At 47.4% G+C, this 19,836-nt stretch overlaps 1 protein-coding gene across 1 annotated transcript in view; it reads right to left on the reverse strand.

The window, feature by feature from the left end:
* Positions 1-19,836, reverse strand: part of TENM4 (teneurin transmembrane protein 4) — a 713,747-nt gene that overhangs the window by 86,546 nt on the left and 607,365 nt on the right. The window contains 2 exon segments of the mRNA XM_034995151.1: positions 5,308-5,524; positions 12,400-12,546. Of these exon segments, the coding sequence (XP_034851042.1) occupies positions 5,308-5,524; positions 12,400-12,546 (364 nt within the window).

A 19,836-nucleotide genomic window follows, 5' to 3' on the forward strand; every position in this document is an offset into this window, starting at 1 on the left:
TCTAGGCTGGGAAGGAAAGACGGTATTCAAGCCACTTAATCTGGTGATGGTGGTTCTCCTGTCTGCTCTGTCCCCTCTTACTTTAGACCTGTGTTAGATCAGCAGAAGCCACTCACATCCTACCACTTACATGGAGTTGAGGACGGCAGGGGCAGAATGTCAGACAGAGATGCTACTGTATGAAACACCTGCTCTGGACCAGGCATTGTGCTGGGCTCTAGGGACACAGATGAGCCAGGCAGGGTTCCCAAGGGAGGCCTTCCTTACTCCAAGTCCTTCGGGCAGTCCTTCTGCTTCAGTTTGGAGTCAAGCTCTGTGCTCTCCTCCAAGGAGTCCAGCCCAGCCTAGAGCCTACCATGCTTGGCAGGGGCCCTCACATCCTGAAGCCCTGCTGCCCCTCCTTCTCTGAGAGCCACCCCCGCTCCAGGACCTTGGGCGCCAGCTGGGGTGCTGCACAGAAGCATAAGAAGCTCTCCATAGAATTCCTGGTGTCATTGGTGGACCTGAGAGCCTCTTGCTTCTTCATCCCAGCCCTGTGGTCAGGCCTCCCTGAGTCAGACACACAGCTGGGAGCCTGCGGCGTGCAGGAAGGCACCTCTGGGGCTGCCCATCCTCGCTGGGCTCAGAAATGCTGCCGTGTCCCTGGGTGACAGCTGGCATCGTGAGGCCTGTTAAATGGACTCCTGTGCAGACCATACGAGTTGTGCTACAGCATATGGGGTGCAGGAGAATGTGGGTTTTTCTGTCAGGCACAGGCACCAAGTCAGGTCTGCCTGCTCATCAGAAACCCCACTCTCTGGAGGAGTGCCATTCCTCCCTAACAAGGACCCCAGCTGACAGCTGGCTGGCACAATGCTGCTTTTTCCTTTCCTCAAATAAGAATTCAACAGTCTAAAGCTCTCTCTTCTCTCGGTGGCTGCTGGACTTCCCTGGAGGACACGTTACTATCAAGTTGCACTTCCAATTAAAAGAGTTAGAAGTTCTTTTTAACAACGTCACCATCACCATCGTCATCATCATCTTCTTCTCCATCATCATAATCGTCATCATAGAATTAGCAAACATTTTTGGTGTGGCCAGTACTAGGTGATGACTTTAGGTACTTTGTTTTTTTCATTTAATTCTCATGGCAACTCTGCAAAGTAGACATTGTTACCCCACTCTTACAGATGAAGAAATTGGAGCTCAGAGAGGTTAAGGAAATTTCCCAAGGTCACACAGGCAGAAAGTGGATGCAAAAGACTTTAAATCCAGTTGTCTGAGATAAATGGATAAAGAAGATGTGGCATTTATATACAATGGAATATTACTCAGCCATCAAAAATGACATCTTGCCATTTGCAACAACGTGGATGGAACAAGAGGGTATTATGCTAAATGAAAGAAGTCAATCAGAGAAAGACAAATACCATATGATCTTGCTCATATGTGGGACTTAAGAAACAAAACAGAGGATCATAGGGGAAGGGAGGGAAAAATAAAACAAGATGAAACCAGAGAGGGAGGCAAAACATAAGAGACTCTTTATCTTAGGAAACAAACTGAGAGTTGCTGAGGGGGGGGGGGGGGGGGATGGGGTAACTGTGTGTCACGCATTAAGAAGGGCATGTGATGTAATGAGCACTGGGTGTCACATGCAGCTGATGAATCACTGACCTCTACCCTTGAAACTAATAATACACTATATGTTAACTAACTGAATTTAAATAAAATTAAATTAAATTAAAAAAAAATAAGTCCAGTTATCTGATTCCAAAGCTTGTGTTATTTTCACTAGGCCATGCCGCTGCCGTAAATGCTACCATTTACTGACACCTAAGTACCAAGCCCTGTGCTAGGTGCTTTATTTCAGTTAACCCTTTCAATGGCATTCATGAAATAGTCATTATTACTGCCCATTTGTAATTGGAGGCCCATGCACAAAGGTTTAATCCTTTCCTCTGAGGTCACACAGTGCTGGTGGGAGGTAAATCCAAAATTCAAACTCTGGGCACTTTCTGTGAAGCCACATTCCTTCGTACGATAGGAAGGCAGGCCACAACCCAAACCTGGTAAGGTGTTCCACTTCATCCCAGCTACGTAAATAAGCACTGGTTTGCAGACCCAGATCAAGACAGAGGATACCCCTTGGGCAGTCTAATGAGAAAAGCATTTGATGCCTCATGTTTCCAGGTTTCTGGTCACTTGGGCTTTTTTTTTTTTTTAACATAAAAATCTGTTTGGGGATACTGAGTAGTGATAGACCGCTGTTTCTTCCAAATCTAGATGAGCAAGGAGCAGGGATATAATGGTTTGGGCACATTTTAGGTGAAAGGAATTTTTACAGTAACATTTAGAAGCTTCTGTTATCCATTTATTTGTAGAGTGAATACCATATTCCAGGCCTTGCCCTAAGTGTGATAGGTTTGGAGAGATGAACAGTCTCTGCTTTCAAAGCATCTGTAGTTTAACTGAAGGTGACAGATACATAAACAATGATCTGGGAGCTGACTTCTCCTCCTGCCTCTGCTACTCATCTGTAATATGATTTTTAGCAGATGATTTAACCTCCCTTGACTCTGAATCCTCAGTATAAAATTAAGTAAAATAGATAATGTATCCATCCATCCTCCCTCCCTCCCTCCCTCCCTCCCTTCCTTCCATTTCTTCATTGTTTAAGGCAATATGTACGCATGTTTGTTTTGAGCATCTACTAAGTGCTAAAATGAGTAAGATGCAGTCCTTTCCTGGAGGACTCAGTTTAGAGGGTTGATGGACATTTACATATGTGTTATATTAAGCCACTTGTCCAGAGCCATGTACCTGGTAGTGACAGAGCCAGAATTGGAAACACAAGTTGGCCTGACTCCGAGGCCTATGCTCTCCCCTTCTGTCGAAAGGTTCCTTTCTCCTGGTACAGCTTTCTCAAGTTCCCTGCAAGTCAGACCCGCTGGAGCCACAGTGGCGAAAGCCTGTGTGGGTCCCCAGGGGTCTGCGGCATGTAAGCAGCAGGCTTTGGTGGGTCACCAGAAGACATGCAGGGGGCGTGGTCCCTGCTGGCACCGATCAGGATGGCACGGTAAGGGTCCTGCCCACTGGCAGGCAACCAGCCAGAACCCTGATCAGATCCCATAATGGGCCCAGTAAAGAAAGGCTGAGCCAGGAATATTACCCTTGGTGGGAATAATATGCCTATCTCCAGTTGATTAAAAGAACATAGGCCATGAGAAGGCCCACAAGCATATACAAAGTCACACAATTGAATAAAAGAGCAGGAAGCTTCCTACCCAGAGACAAAAGCAGCATTTCTGACCAAGATAAACGAATAGGTTTTTCTTCTCTCTAGTTCTGCTCCTGGCTCAGCCACTTGACTAGCCTGTGAATTTGGGAAGGTCATTTAACCTCTGCGGTTCTCAAGGTTCTTGAGGTGAGTTGAAAGATTTGGACTACAAAGCACTTTCATCTCTGAAAAGGTTAAAGTTTGAATGATTTTATGCACTCCTGTTACACCCCGCCCACTGGGCTCAGAGTACTCCCCCATTTCACTCTCTCTGTCCTGTCCTTGCTCCTTGTGAGGAGGGATGGGGGCAGTGGGAGGCAGGTGCTCTGGACCCCACAGTCCTGTGGTGTGAAGCCCGAACCCGGGCTCCATCCCGCCCCAACAGGGGAGCCTTCTCCTTGGATCCCCAGTTATGCCTCGCCTCCCAGGGCGGCTCCTTCTGCAGCCCCTGCCCTTCCCCCCCCTCACACATTCGCCTCAAGCGAACTGTTGTGTGCTCCTGGTTTTGACTCCTGCTTGCTTGTTGAAGGCTCCCAAATCAACACCTCTGACCTCCATGTGAGCTCCAGAATAGCTCTTGACCTACAAAATCTCCCTTCCTTGCCCTTACTGTGCAGGGGGGGAGGTCATCACCTGGCTCCCAACCATCCTGCTGCTCTCGGATCCCCAACCTGGTGAAGGCAACACCATCTCCCAAGGCATCTGAGCGAGAGACTCCTGCGTTTCTCAGGCCCAAGTGATGCCTGAGCCCTGCTGATCTCCCCCTTCAAACAGAACTTGAGGATGGCCTTCATCCTTCCCACCCCTCACCACAAGCCCGTTGTCCCCGTGGGCCAGGAACTCTCTGGCACAGAAGTCATGGACACAGAAGGGACAAAATCTGTAACTGCTGAACTGAACTGTGCTGGCTTTAGAGAAAGCTCTGCATGTAAGAGGCATCCCTACACTGGAAGACATTCAAAAGAAATTATTACAGGTCACTCTCGGATGCTATGCCTGGGTCGAGAGCCCAGTCGGGGGAGCGGAGAATAGAGAGCGGCCTTTTGCTGGCCCCGTGCGCTTTCCAGCCCCTGGTCTTTGTACAAGCTGTTCTCTTTCCTGGCAACACTCTCCCCTCCCTGGCCAAGCCAATCATTTCTCATCTTTAAGACTCTGTCCTTAAGTCATGGTTTTCCCCTCCGCAGGAGCACCTCCTCAACGGTCCCAGAGTACCCTGAGGGCACAGTTCTGGTGGATCACCCTGGAGGTCTTTTTTTTGTCCCCTTAGTGGACTGGGAGTGACCCATGAGCAGGGACGTGTCCTATTCACCTCTGTGATTCCAGCACAGGACCTCGCACAGAGTGGACCTCAGTGAACAACTGTCCAGTGGGTGACAGACACAACTGAACACTTGCGAAAGAATGCACAGGCAGGGGCGCCTGGGTGGCTCAGTTGGTTAAGCGACTGCCTTCGGCTCAGGTCATGATCCTGGAGTCCCTGGATCGAGTCCCGCATTGGGCTCCCTGCTCGGCGGGGAGCCTGCTTCTGCCTCTGACCCTCCCCCCTCTCATGTGCTCTCTCTCTCTCATTCTCTCCGTCTCAAATAAATAAATAAAATCTTTAAAAAAAAAAAAGAATGCACAGGCAGACGGCCTGGGGGGCCAGCCGCTACACCCCACCCCCCACCGTCTTCTGGACATCGGCTCTGAGGGTGAACAGTGTTAAAGCATTTCCGCTAGTCTGGAGACGGCAGAATCAGTAAGAGCTGACTGCAAAGAGGGTATTGATCCAAGATTCCCCTTGGACCTTTGATTTCTCACTCTCTCCATCTATCACCCAGCGGGAACAACACAACTTGGCTCATTAAAATTCCAAATGCCTGGGATAGCAGTTTTCTAAGTGTGGGCACCTGAGGCTGCTTCTCTGCCTCCCGTGACATTCCATTGAGAGCCTTCAATGCCCACCCTTCTGGCTTCCTTCCCACCCCCACCACCCCAACGGTGGCCCAAGAGGTGATTCAGTTCTCACGCAGACAGCCACGGCAGGGGCTGGGGCCCAGGGGACTCACCCTCCATCAAAGGGGTTCTCCCCGGGAATGATGTGCGTGCTGTCCCTGCCCACAAGGAACTTGATGCGGTCGTAGAAGGAGTGCAGGTTCTGCTGGGACGTGGGGGCCTGTGTCTCCTGGATGATGTCCAGAGGGTCAGGGGAGCCCAGGCACAGCGGGTTGACATGGCAGAGGGGCTGGAGGCAACAGTCAGGGTCCATGCAGTCCAGCAAGCCATCTGCAGGGGTGACAGAGCATTAAGTTCATACCACTACAGTCTACCAGCCGCATCTGTCCACAATGCCTTCGTTCACGTCTCTATTTTCCACTCACTGAGACACTTGATTAAGGACCTGACATAAGCCAAGGGCTTTGCAGGGAGATCCAGGGGCTTCAGATCTGCTCCTAGCCCACTCATCTAGTCAGGGAGACGGACAAGCCCGTGTACAGGGGGACAGGTGGGGATAAGGTGTTTCTGTTTCTTTTCGAAGAGACAGAAGGAATTCTATGAGGGCCCAGGGGTGGGAGAACATACTGAACATCTGAGCTGCTCAGCTCAACTCAGAAGATGAGGGACGAGCCCAAGAAGAGACTGTTGATGCTGGTGGAAGCAGAAGTATCGGGGACGTGGGCCAGCTTAGGGAGTTTGCCTACCACCCCCAGGACGGGGACGGTGGGAGCTCCTGGAAGGTTGAAAGCCTGGGGGACATCGTCTGATCTGCATCACTGAAAGAAGCTCTCCTGTAACCAGGAGGGGGTACTGAAGGTGGCCCAGAGTGGAAGCTGGGGGCCCTGCGGCGGGCAGCGAGGGCGTCTCTGAGGTTGCACGGGGCACAAGAGATCAGAGCAGGAACAGTGGAGGTGGGGAGAAGTGGGTGGTTTGGAGGGAAATTTAAGGGTTATGAGCAATAAGAGGCAGGAGTGGGGGACAGAAACAGCCCAGGGTGACAGTCTGTTTGCTTTGTTGCAGAGAGCAGTCTAAGGGCATGTGTTCCTCTGGGTTCAAATTCTGCCTCTCTTGCTTATTAGCTGGGCACCCCACCATCCTGGAGACCTAGATCCTGTTCTGGTTACCTCTGTTGTGTCCCCAGCTCTTAGTTCAGGAGTTTAAAACATGGTTGTGAAGTAACTACACGAATGAGAATTGAATGAATTGACAAATGCATCAGGGGATGAAACCAAATGACAGTCCACGAAAGCCAGAAAACCACTATCTTCGTTCACTTCAGCTCAACAGTGTGGTATGGTGGGAGCATCATGAGACTCAGGCTGCAGCTCAGGTCCCAGAACTGCCCCTAAGCATGCCCGTGGACGGATGCCTGCTCTCACTCTCTGAGCCCCAGTCTCCTCATCACTGACATGCCTCCCTCGCTTCTATCTCCCAGGGTTTACGATACAGATTCCGCCCACCAGAGCACAGCACAGCCCGAGCCAGATACGCGCCCCATCCACACAGGCGGTCCCCCAAGCCTCCTTACTAGCCTCAGATGTATTGTGGCCTCCGGTAAGCTACCTGACCTCCCTGAAATCCAGTTCTTTTTCCCTTAGTGAACTGGGGACAAAAATCCCTTGTCTTTCTTGCCTACTTCTGCATGGCATCCCAGACTTCATGACTGCCCTGAGGGTAGCGCAGCATCACCAGCCTGGACTCCAGAACCCAGATTGTCTGGGGTCAAACCCTGGCTCTGAAACTTACTACTTGGGGGCAAGTTACTTAAACTCTCTGGCCCCCGTTCCCCATGTGTCTTACAAGGGGATTATAAAAGTGTCACATAAGTATTTGTGACATAAATACAAAACATAGTATATGTCCCCCAATCTAGCAGAGTACTGGGTACACAGTAAGTACTTCCTAAGAGGTGGCCCCCCTTCCTGTCCCTGAGTCTACACCATGGCTCACCAAAGTGTAGGGCCATTTGTCCTTGGTCTGCTCACCTCCCAGATTCATCTTGAGATGTGGAGGAAAGGCCTCCTCTGACCCCAGCATGGTCCCGGGTCCTAACTCGTGGCTCCTGTACCAGAGCCCAGATACGCCCACTAACTGCCTAGCGAAGCACCTGTCTCCTCCGGCGGATGGCGGCTCCATCACACGTTCTCGTGCTGCCCCTGTCAGACGTGGCTTAAACACATAATTACAGCCCAAGCTATGGGTTATTTGCATTCTGCTATTGATGTTAGCCTGACAGATTCAGCTGCCGCATCCATAACTCCGCAGAAATGCTCCATTATTCAATCCCAGCGAGCAGGGACGTTGACCATTAAATCAGCAAGCACAATTGAAGGGCTGTGAAAAGTCATGGCTAATTTGAAATTTTATTAGCTATTGCCTGCTCTTGTTTACCACTGAAGCAGACCCTGGAAGCCAGTCTTCTACCTCTTTATAAACACTTTGCTCTGTGGCATCTTGGAAGCACTGCTCCCTGTTCTCTAGTCCTGGGGGAAGGTTAGCCAGGAATTATTGTTATTATTGTTAATATTATATTAAATGATGATGATGATGACCACAGGCATTGTGCTAAATGCTTGGCAAAGAATGCTTTCAAGGAAGGCATCGTTGAATCTTCCCAGCTCAGTGAAGTAGCCGCTGTTGTCACCATCACCCACATGTTATTTATTTTATTTTTAAAAAAGATTTATTTACTTACTTGAGAGAGAGAGAGAGAATCCCAAGCAGACTCCGTGCTGAGCGTGGAGCCCGACGCGGAGCTTGATCTCATGACCCTGAGATCATGTCTGGAGCCGAAATCGAGAGTTGGATGCTCAATTAACTGAGCGGCCCAGGCTCCCCGTCACCCTCATTTTAGAGAGAAGGAACTGTAGGCTCAAAGTGGTAGAGTAACTTGGTCAAGTTTGTGTAGTCAGAGAAGGAGCTGACTTGGAATCTGAGCCCAGTTCTTTCTGAAGTATGAAAGGTTCTTTGAGTCCTGAAGAGACTTTTGGGAACTATTTCTTTTTTGTGTTTTTTTTTTTTTTAAGATTTTATTTATTTATTTGACAGAGAGAGACACAGCAAGAGAGGGAACACAAGCAGGGGAGTGGGAGAGGGAGAAGCAGGCTTCCTGCCGAGCAGGGAGCCTGATGCGGGGCTCGATCCCTGGACCCTGGGATCATGACCTGAGCCAAAGGCAGACGCTTAATGACTGAACCACCCAGGTGCCCCACTGGGAACTATTTCTTAAGTGGAAAACATGAATTTATGAGTCTTGCTGAAATACCTCTCTTCCGTGCCCTTCCAGCTCCCTGGGTGAACTCCATCACAGCACTCACTCCCCCTCCCCCCACTCTAATGTTGGTTTTCTCTCTCCTTCCCCAGACATGGAGCTCATCTCAGTATCCCTGTGCCTCCTCTAGCTTCTGGCTTCATCCTTGCTTCTGAAATCAGGTTTCTCCACACTCCTATTTTCTTTCCTTTTTTAAAAACAAATTAAGCTGGGGTGCCTGGGTGGCTCAGTCGTTAAGCGTCTGCCTTCGGCTCAGGTCATGATCCCAGGATCCTAGGATCGAGCTCCGCATCGGGCTCCCTGCTCCACAGGAAGCCTGCTTCTCCCTCTCCCACTCCCCCTGCTTGTGTTCCCTCTCTTGCTGTGTCTCTCTCTGTCAAAAAATAAATTAAAAAAAAAATCTTAAAAAAAACAAAAACAAATTAAGCCATCAATTTTAAAAACAAATCGTTGTTTCCTGGGATCAGAGGCCCTTTGTGATCTAGTTGGCCATTCTGCTGGAAATGAAAGTCTCAGCAAGGGCTCTAAGCTCCAATTTGGCCCAACTACAAAGGGCACAATCAGACGTGCCTCACAGCTGGGCTGGGGGGATTAGGTGAGATCACGGATGTGAGCACTTGGCATGATGACCAGCACCTAAGTCTGTGCTTGGTAAACAAGAGTCCCTGTTAGCTCCTTGGCCGGGTGCTTCCCTTGGACAGGCATCCTCACAATGGACCTGTCCTGGCTCCCTCCCACACACATTTCAGGGCAGCTCTTTCTGGATACAGCCTGGCTTTGAAGAACTGAACCAGACAAAGATGGCCTGAGAGACACACCGGTAAGTCAGAAGTGGAGACCCAGGAGACTTGAAGATTGGCGTTCTCTGAAATGGAGCCACTTCACACAAGCGGGGCTCTCATGAAAGTGCTGGGATCGTGGAATGGCTCATGGGTACGCTTCACAGGACAGAGTGACAACGCCAGGCCAACAATTCTGTCCACCTAGGCCTTCCTGGGTGGACGCTCCCTCATCATTGACTCAGCAAATATTTGCGAAGTAGTAAATGTGGGCTAAACCTCTGCTAATAGAGATGATCATTATTAAAGGAAGCCCCTGTTTCAAAAATGAGTGGGGCCCACAAAATTCTTATCAAAGGTGCAGTTTACGAGACAGGCTTTCGTGCAAATCCCTCTGTTTTCAAAGGCAGCACCCGGTAGCCTGATATGGGGCATGTGGCTGCCTGCAGTAAGGGAGACTTCCATGCTTCCGTTTTCGTAGGCAGAGGTGACAGACTTGAGAAGAGGTATGTTAAGAGGAAAAAGTAGCTTTGGGGAGAGAAAAGTAGAGATGGGAACAGGTCTGGGAAATTCATGGACGAGCAAATTCTTTGTGTTGCAGTTGTTTGCATGGTCCTCACACTCACGGGCCCGTGGACAGTGTGTAACCCGTCCATCTCTCTCCCTGTGGGCTTAGCTGCTGCCTGGGCCCCACAGCCCAGCAGCCAAGCCTGTCTTACTGCGGCTGCAGAACAGCCTTACAGCAGCCCGTGAGCAGCACCCAGGGCGGCCCTGGGGATGGGGGGTGTGCCTCCCCCCCGCCCCCGTACACATCTGGGAGAAGTTTTTGTCATTTGCGATAATAAACTCTGTGCCTTCTTTGAAAAGGCTTCCAAAATCTCTATCTGCCCCTTGCAACACAGGATTTTTAAAGGTCAATTTCTCTCTTATCTCTTATCACAAGAAACGTGGTTTAGAGATAGTCTGAAGGGTGACCGAATTCTAAGGCTTTACGGGAGCTCTCCATTCCAGCAATGGGAGATGGGGAGGAGGAGGGAGGGCAGAGAGCTTTGTTCTCCGCTCTCCTGCAATTTCTCCTTCCAGGTGGCATCTATCAGTGATCTGTATTGCAATCCACGATCATTTTTCATGGGACCGACAGTGCCTGAAGAGATGATCACACCTTGAAGCTGCTTACAAATCCTTCATCCAAAGGGGTCTGGTTGTTTTAAGATTCCAGGCAATTTTATACTCTGGCTTCTTTTTTTCAAACACCCATTCCATTCTAACCCTAGCTCTCCTGCTGATCCCACTGCTGACACTGGGCAAATGTCTTCAGCTCACCCAGCCTCAGTTTCCCCACATGGAAATGTCTGCCCTGCATGTCTGTTGTGAAGGGCTGGACATCACGTCCACAGAGCGCCCAGCACAGTGCCTGGCACCAGGGGATGATCTCTAAACTATGGCTCTTACTTTCCTTGTACACTTGAATTATTTCCCTTCTAGCAAGGAGCATGGAACAGTTTGGGACACAAATTTTAATCAAGAGATGAAAAAGGTCAAAATACATTATTATATGGAGAAACACATTATAATCTGAAGTGAAATAAATAGTGTAAAATTTCATAGAGAGCATAATTCCAATTTTTAAAAATAATGATTTATATATGGGTATATATTTATTTTTATCATAAATATCAAGCTTCTGTGCTTACAGGTAGTAAGGCGCAGGACAACGGGAACTGACATTTGCAGGTGAGGGACTGAGGCTTAGAGAAGTTGAAGAGCCCACTCAGGGGCCTGCAGTCAGCACATGGGAGAGCCGGGGTTTAAATCCCAGCCGCCTGGGTAGAGATCCCGCACTTTTCATCGCTGTGCTGAGCTGCCTTTCAGGCACGTTGAGTGCACCTGCCATCCTCACAGCGACCCTGCAGGGCAAGCATTCTTATTCTCACTTTACAGCCACTTTGCATGCTTGGGCCACAGTTTCCCCATCTCTGAAATGGGCATGAGACAGACACACCCCATCAGAGGGTCACTATGTCACAGCTGAGAAGACGCGTGACAGCATTTCAGGAGCGGTTTCATGGACCGAACTACACGAAGAAGGAACATCTTCTTGTCAGGTGCGTCAGGGTCTTTCTCTGCCTGCCGGCTTTGCTGGTCCCTCGCCAGCCAGCGCTCTGGTGACATCTGGAGGCGTGTAAGGGTGAAGGGACTCTGTCATCGCTGTGCCTGGCCTAGGGCCTGGCCCCATAGGAGGAACTCTGGATATTTATGGAGCACAAGAATTTTTTTCATTTCTCTATCTTTTTAATCTCTCCTACTAACCCTCTGAGATTAGGAGAGTTAGGAAGGATCAACCCATCTTCTAAGAGGGATAGTAGAGCACATCGTGATTATATTTATCCAAGTGACACAACAGAAGAAAGAAGGTTAATGCTAGGACCAATATAAGGATTGGAATGGTCCTCATGATCCAACTGCCGCATTTCATAAATAGGAAGTGTGAGGCCCAGAGACATCAAGTAACTTGCTTAGGGATACACAGGGGATTGATAGGGATTAGAACCCTGGTCTCTTCTCTCTCAGCTGAGAAATGTTCCACAAGACTAGGCCTCTCTTCCTTAGGGTCTGGACTGTGCAGCACTTGAAAAAAACCTATTAACTAAGACCAATTCTATTACAAACCCACAGGGACAGAGGGTGTGGGGGCAAAGGTGGCTTGTTGGGGGTTACTACCAGAATCAGGGGAGAAGGCATCTCAACCAAAGGTAACTCAACCTCCCTCCGCTGGAGAAGCATCCTTTCTGCCACTTTCTGTAATACAAAACTGGACGGGCCTCTTCTTGTCCATTTCCAGTGAGGGGGATTGTGTAACTTTGCCAGGTAACCCATCCCACTATTGAATTGCTAGAAAATTCTTTCTTCCATATGGCTTCTCCCCTCCGCTGGCTGTCAGATGGCCATTAATTTCATTTCCATTAGTTCATTTAAATTAATTGAGATGGAACAACTAGAGACATGTACTCATTCCTTTGACCACACGTGCAGTTTTATGCCCGCCCGCCGCCCTGGGCCCCTGCCCGACCCCCGCCCGAGCTGCATGGCGTCCCCAGGTGCCGGAGCCCTACCTCCATCGTTGTCTTTGCTGTCACCACAGGCGGTTTCCATGGATGTGTCACATCCTGCTCCTCTCCAGCCCAGCTGGCAGACGCAGTGCCAGCCATTCAGGTCCAGGGTACATCTGCCGTTGCCATTGCACAAGCCAGGGCAACCCTCTGCAAGGCAAAGCATACGGCATCGAGGTCTGCTTGCCCACAGCCACCTGCGGTCACACACACTCACGCTCTTCCTGCCTGCTTGGGAAACGCGCTCACGTCCACCAGCATGCCGATGCCCTCAGCACCCAGGGAGGCTGGGATCGCTGGGAAGCGCCACGTTGCCGAGGGTGCTACCGAGACTCCCAGGTGGAAGGACTTGCTAAGGCCGCCCGGTGAGGAGGTGGCACAGTTGGGAAGGTGGGGACAGGTCTGAAACTCACACCTTCTGCAGTGAATGTCCCCCCTTTCAAAAGTGATCAGGATGCCCAAGGGGGAGCCCGTGGATGGGAGCCTGCCAGAAGGTGACCGATGGAAACTTTTGCCTGATCCCTGCTCCATGTTCACTCTCGTGTGTTTTTCCCGTTTCTGGGGGCTGTTTGGAACAAAGGACTCACCTCTCCGTTTACTCCTTATGTTCCCTCAGCACTTCTGGGTCTCATTTTAGAAGGGCTATCCTTTTTTCAGCACTTGTTACTGGGTCAACTACCATTGTACTGTTACTTGTACTTGACCCTAGGCTTTTATTTTGCCCCATTTTCTCCTAAACAACTGTTTGCTTTGAGGAAGAGCCCTTGGGTCTTCTCCTTCCCATCTTATGTATCACCACTAGGAAGAGGGTTCTACACGCAGAAGACCCCGATGACTGCCATGAGAGAGACTAGCTAGGGCTGTCTGGGATTGCAAACGCAGGTACGGGCAGGCTGCCCTTCCCTGATTTTGTTCATCTGTACATTCACGTGCCTGCCTTTTATCAAGCACCTTCTCTGGGCTAGCACTGGAGGTACAGAGATGAATAAGACCTACTTCTTATTCTTGAAGAGCATGCAGCCTATCAGACGAGACAGATTTGTATAAGCAAAATATTTCACTGCTAAATGCCCTCGGGGAGATGTACAAAATCTGGTGGGAACCTGATACGGGAGTGGCCATCTGTCTGAGAGAAGCTTGGGTGATTGCATCAGGAAGGGTCAGGCGATGTTTAGATTCTGCCATGGTTCCGTTTTGCCCATATCATAAGGTAGGGAGTTATCCTTACTAGTCAAGTAGATTTACAGGTTTTTTATTACTACCCTTTTAAACCCTTCTCTCTGAGGTCATGGCTCAGAAATCTATGTCTGAGAATCTGTTAAGTTACATGGTTCCCTTCAGCTTCTATTTGGCCCTTGGTTTTCATTCAAGTCTTCATTTTAACACCTGTCAACTCCTTCCTCAGAGCGGCTTTCAAAAAACACCTTTCACTGGCCTGCCCTCTGTGTCTTCTCTCTGGCCCTGCTCAGTCTTAGGGAAGGGTACGGACGTCAAAGTCATCTATAAGACTTAATTTATTGTTATGAGCAGCAAACTGCTACAAATATGGCTACAAAGTAAATCTTCTGCCACAAAATAACTGAAAATTGACCCCTTATTCTTAAATGGGACCAGTGTGAATGGAGCTGTCCCATACAAGACGTAGGCTGAGGCGGGGACACCCCGAATGACCCATCAATTAGAATATAAAACTTTAGTGTTTCAAGGCCTGTTGATAGTTGACTTTTATTACAAAGTAAAAGAAAGGAACATGTTCATTTGTATTTGAGATGTTCAGACAGCAGCCAATCAATCACTCTGGCCACCGTGTTTGTCACTCAAAGGAAGAAACAGTTATTGACTGTGCACTCCAAGCCTAGGAGGGATCCTTGCAGAAGTTTAGAAGCAAATGTGGACTCTGGTCTTTGCACAGCAGAAGCCTGTCGGGAAGGGTGGGAAGCCACCAGCATGGCTCCCCCACAGGTGACCGAGACAGCAGGCGTACAAGCTCAGGAACTGTACTGTGGCATGCAGGTGATCAGCCAGGCATCGGACCCGGCTCCCAACACCAGCCACCCTTCCCGGTCCAAGCAATTAGGGACCCCTTCTTTCCCTGACTAGTTCCATTTGAATGTTTATCCACCCAGCAGGAACTGCCTTTCAATGGAGCCCCATTTGTATTTGAAATCAGTCTTGGAGGAAGGAAGTTGAGTCCAATGGTTAAGAATGGTAGTAGATTGCTTTCTCTTGCTCCAAGATGTAGCCTCCTGTCAGCTGCAAAGAATATAAGCCTGGATGCCCTACCAGTCTGGTTCAGCACTCAGTGGCTTTTACGACCTTATTTAATTTCTTTGAGCCCCAGCCTACTTATACAATGGGGTTTCGCAGGGGATTAAATAATATAATGTGTGCATGATGCACAAAGCCTGACCTACAGCTTCAAGACAGTATATGAATCTTCTACTGACCTTTACCTTCTATTTTGAGCAGAAGGCATACAGTATCATGAGTTGTACCCAAACCTCACATAGGGCTCATAGAACGGCAACATAGAAACCTGAGGCACTTGTCTAGATCAAAGCAGCCAATTTTGTCTGTGAAGGTCCAGATAATAAATATTCTAAAATATTTGTGGCTAAATGGCTAAAATGGCTTGTGAGCCATAGGGTCTCTGTTGCAATTATTCAAATCTGGTATTGTAGTGGGAAAGCAGCCAGACATAACTTACAAATGAATGATGGCTGTGTTTTGATAAAACTTTATTTACAAAAACAGGTGATGGGCCAGATTTGGTCTGTGTCCTGTAGTTTGCCACCTGCTGGTTTAGAGGCTTCAGGACAGTGATACCATGACAGTTGCCATCTGCTGAGGGCCTACCATGGCTTGCCACTGTGCTAGACACTTCACGCATATTACTTTTAAATTAAATAACTTTTTGTTATTCTTTCAGATCCTGGTTTTCTAAGGCAGTTCCAATTTCACACCATTTAATCCTAAATTGTAAATTAAAACCATGTGTTGTAACACAATGTGGACTTTGGAACTGGGCAGACCTCAATTCAAATCCCCATACTACCTTTTTAGTTACTACCCATGGGATGACTGGCAAATTATTTAACTCTCTCTGCCTCAGTATTATCATCTGTAAAATGGAGGTAATACCTAATTCAAAGAGTTGCTGAGAAGATTAAGGAAATAATGTATGTTAATTATTTAGCAGGGTAGGTAACGTAAGTAGGCATTCAATAAATGATAGGTGCTATTATTATTATTATTGGATTGATTTGTCTTAATATTGTATAACTTCACTAAGAAATTCACAAATCAGAAAATAACCTTTGCCAGTTCCAGCTGTATCAATGTTTGGGTCAAGAGCTATGGTTCTCATAATACAAACCCTGCCAAAGACAGCTAAGACAAGCCCAGCAACGTGGTCATGGGGGTCAACATGCAGCTCAGTGGGAGGCAGCAAGATGGGTTCAAGGCCACGAGTCCCAGCCCAGGCCCACCGCTTCATGCTTTCCTAGTGCTCTGTCCTCCTTGGAAGCAAGTGTCCCAAGTATACATAAATTATTAGTTTTGCAATTAGTTTAATGTCTTATTCCCTCCATTAGAATATAAACTCCATAAAGGCAATGTTGGCTTTAACCCAGTGCCTTGCACATAGCAGGTACTCAAAGGGTATTTGTTGAATCAATGAATGAGACAAGAGACCTAGGTTCTGGTACCTGCTGCCTAACTTGTGAGATCTCTGCAAAGTTACTTTTCCTCTTTTGGCCTCAATTTTCTTATCTATAAAATGAAGGTTCAGATGAGATGATGCGTTAGGTCCTTCCAGTACAACCGACCCATTTGAGAGGGTCAAAACAACTGTAATTTTGATGATACTGTTCTTAACTTCAGCAAACTTTACTCAGCACCTACTGGATGCCAGGCAGGTGTGTGTTAATTCTCTCTGCCCTCGATAATTTCATATTCTATTTACCTACACCTTGCTTTGTTCCAGGAAGGACTTACAATGGGTCTCATACTCTCAAACAATATTTCTCAAAGTGAATTTTGCAGAATGCCAGTTCTATGAGGTCCTCAAAAACAAGCTTCTGCAGTCAAGTAAGTTTGGAAAACGTTTTATGCTATAATCTCATTGTAGAAAGTCACACTGAACATTAATACGTTAAAGGCTCTGAGGGTCTGACAATAAAGAAACTTGCTTATTTGATTATCAGGACATTTTCCAATTTGACCTCAGAACCTTCTTTCCCCTATAACCACTTATAATAATGTGGAATATTCCATTCCACAAAGCCCTTTTTGGGAATCCCTGCTCCAGTGAGCTCGGCTTAGCCCACGATGCCGAGTGCACACGTTCTGTGCTGTTTGGCGTGCGTTCTCGGGGAGGGGAAGCTCTATCTGTGAAATCATAGGAACACTTTAAATACCGTTAGTTTCTTCAAATGGACCAAGTTATACCCTGGGGGTCTGCACTGTCCTACCGGTTTCGGGGTTTCAGAGGGACTCTGAGTACTTGTGGGTTAAATGAGGTTTGCTTTCAGCCAGGAGTTTGCTTCTGGAGTAATCACACCCCCATTAGCCAGGAAGAGGAAGCCTCCTCTGGGGTGACTTGCTGACTTTCTTAAAGCAAAATGCCCATCCTTACCCACCACTAAAGCTCATTAATTCTATAAACTCTGTAACTCATCAATAATTCAGAGAACCAAACTGACATTAACAATCCCCTCTGGAAGGACTCACATCAGGCATTTGCTAGAGCCAAAATAATGTAATTTCAAGGTTTAGAGAAGGCCTAAGCTTTTCAAAAGAAAAGATGCCCTTTAAATGACAAGGGACCACTTTATCTTCAGCCTTCTGTGTAAGCCTATGAAGAAGTCCCCTTGAAGCTAGCGTAAGATGATAAGAAGACTTTCTGAATCCTTGAAGATAGTTTTTAGTTAAGTGGCAAAGGGGCTGTGTGTTAACCCTACCATATATTGGAATGTCCCTTTCTTTATGGTTCTCTTTCCAGTTCTCTTGTACTTTTTCATCCCTACAGTCACTTCCCTAAACAAGGTCATCATCATCTCCCACGTCGATGATGGCAAGAGTCTCCTAATTGGTCTGTTTGCCCCCAAATGTTCCACCTCAACTCTTTTTTCCCCAATATGGCCAGATTGATCCTTCCAAATCACAAATGTCATCAAGCCATCATCGTGCTTTTAAAAACCTTTAGTGGCTTTCTCATATGCTTCTGCTAAAGTTCACAATCTTGGTCTACAAGGCACTGCCTCAATTGCGGGGAGGGGGGGGGTCTTCTTGCTAAGTGGCCCCTGGACAACTCCTAGCATAACCCTCATCACACTTGTTGGATTATTTGTTTTATTAGTATCTACTCTGCCAGACTGCCGGCAATACAAGAATAGGAAGCATTTCTGTGGTGTGGTATCCACATTTTCTGGCACTTAGGAAGAGTTCAACATATCTGTTAAGTGCATGTTGTTTCTTTAGTCTCTACCGATGCAAATGGAAAACAAAGAACAAAAGTCGACTTGTCTTTGCCGGCATGATAGTTTAATCTGACAAGTCCTGAGTTTGCACGGTACAGGTCTCTGAAATCTTTTTTTTTAGGATTAGTATCCATTATACCAGAAAGTCAGCAGGATGGGGGCCTGGTTAAAACCGAAATTTTGGTAAAAAAAAGTTTGTCTTTTAAAGCAAGTTATGATTTATTGGCCTAATCCAAATAAAGGTCTGGTGATATTTTCTGAACTAAAGATCAGAACAGGTGGTTTGAGAGAGAATATGTGTCACTTCCTGGTGAGAGTGCCAGTTTGGAAGGCATGGTTTGGAGGAAGAATATTGGAAATTATGGGACATTCTTGGTGAATGGTGATAGAAGATAGCAAGCTAGAAATATGGAAATTCAAAATCCTGGCTCCGCCACTCACTACAGCGGTGACCCAAGGTGGGCCCCTCAACTTCAATTTCCTTTTCCAATAAAATGAGTATAGTTATATCTTCTCCCTTAAAAAAATTCAAAGGACTTGCTTAAGACTCATGGATATGAAAAAAATTCAGATAGTAGGAAAAAATTCTACCAAATAGATGGTAACATTATTAAATTTAATCCATACTGAAGATTCCTCTGATTATGATTATGTGTGAAATGCACAGGGACTACACTCTCTTGCCGGAATGACTATATTCTCAGTTGAAGACCAGCATGTAAAATGCAAGGAACCCTGCTTCTCAACACCAGGCATCCATCTGATGGGCCCCACTAACACCTTTCCTGTACTTGGCAAAGATATTCTGGTTGGAAAGCATTCAGTCATTTCTGTTTGCCCCAAACCCTTTCCATAAGGTTTTAAACAGCAGTTTCTATCTCTTATTAAAAGCCAATTTAGCCATTTTCTTTACAATTTCAACAATGACTCTGGTTAATGAAGTTCTCCAAATTAAGGGTGAGAATAAGAATACAATGATAAAATAGCATCGCTAACGTTTATTGAGCATCATCCCTGCCTGTGTGCTAAGCACGTTGCAGTGATTATTTTGCTTGATTCTAACGCCAACCCTATGAGGCAGGTCCTGTTACCAAGTTCATTGTACAAGGACTCCCAAGTGAAGGGAGGTTAAGTAACTTGCCCAAGGTCACCTAATTCGTTTACTGGTGGACTTGGGATTCATTCTCAGGCGGTCTGACTTGGAAGCATTTGTCCTTAACCACTGAGCACATAATCTATGCCAGGTGATATGTTAGGACTTCAGGATAAAACGATGAATATGGCAGGATATTTCTCCTCAGGGGGCTTGAGGTCTTTTACGTGCACACATATCTGATCTTTCCCAGACTTACTCTTACAGGAATCAGGCCTATTTGGAAAATGGGACACTAGCTAATTAATGAAGATGTTGAAAATGGAATTACTTTGCCTATAGGGAACACTCCTCAAACGTAAACCTTACCAAACTCGGGCCTTCTCTGAAAAGGAAAAAAAAGAAAAACCCAAGCAAACAGACCACCCACTCCCTGAGGTCCCCAGTTGCCCAGAGCCTGTCACAGCATCTGACACACAGCACTAGTAGTACAGGTGCTTCATATGTGCTTGTTGGGTGAATGAACCTGACAACAGTAACGCAATGGAGTTTGTTCAGACGTCTTAGCTTGCTCTGGGGCCTCTTCTTTTCTCAGGCCACCCACCCTGGTCCTCAGTATCTTAATTCTGATGGACTAGGGGCTATAAGGGATGGGCAGGGTGACAGAAGATGGGGCAGAAAGAGTGAGGGGTGTATGTGTGGGCGCAGAGGGAAGGACAACGGCACAATGGTAATGTCACAAACACACTTTAGGGGGAAGAATGACGCTCCAGGTATATCAACCACCTTGTGACCAAAAACCCACCCTCTGGGCGGCGAATGCTGTGACAAAGCTGGGGATGTGGCACCATCTAGACACCATGCTTC

The sequence above is a fragment of the Mirounga leonina genome, unplaced genomic scaffold, assembly GCF_011800145.1.
Source record: "Mirounga leonina isolate KUSES-001 unplaced genomic scaffold, KU_Mleo_1.0 Mir_92, whole genome shotgun sequence".
Classification (NCBI taxonomy): domain Eukaryota; kingdom Metazoa; phylum Chordata; class Mammalia; order Carnivora; family Phocidae; genus Mirounga; species Mirounga leonina.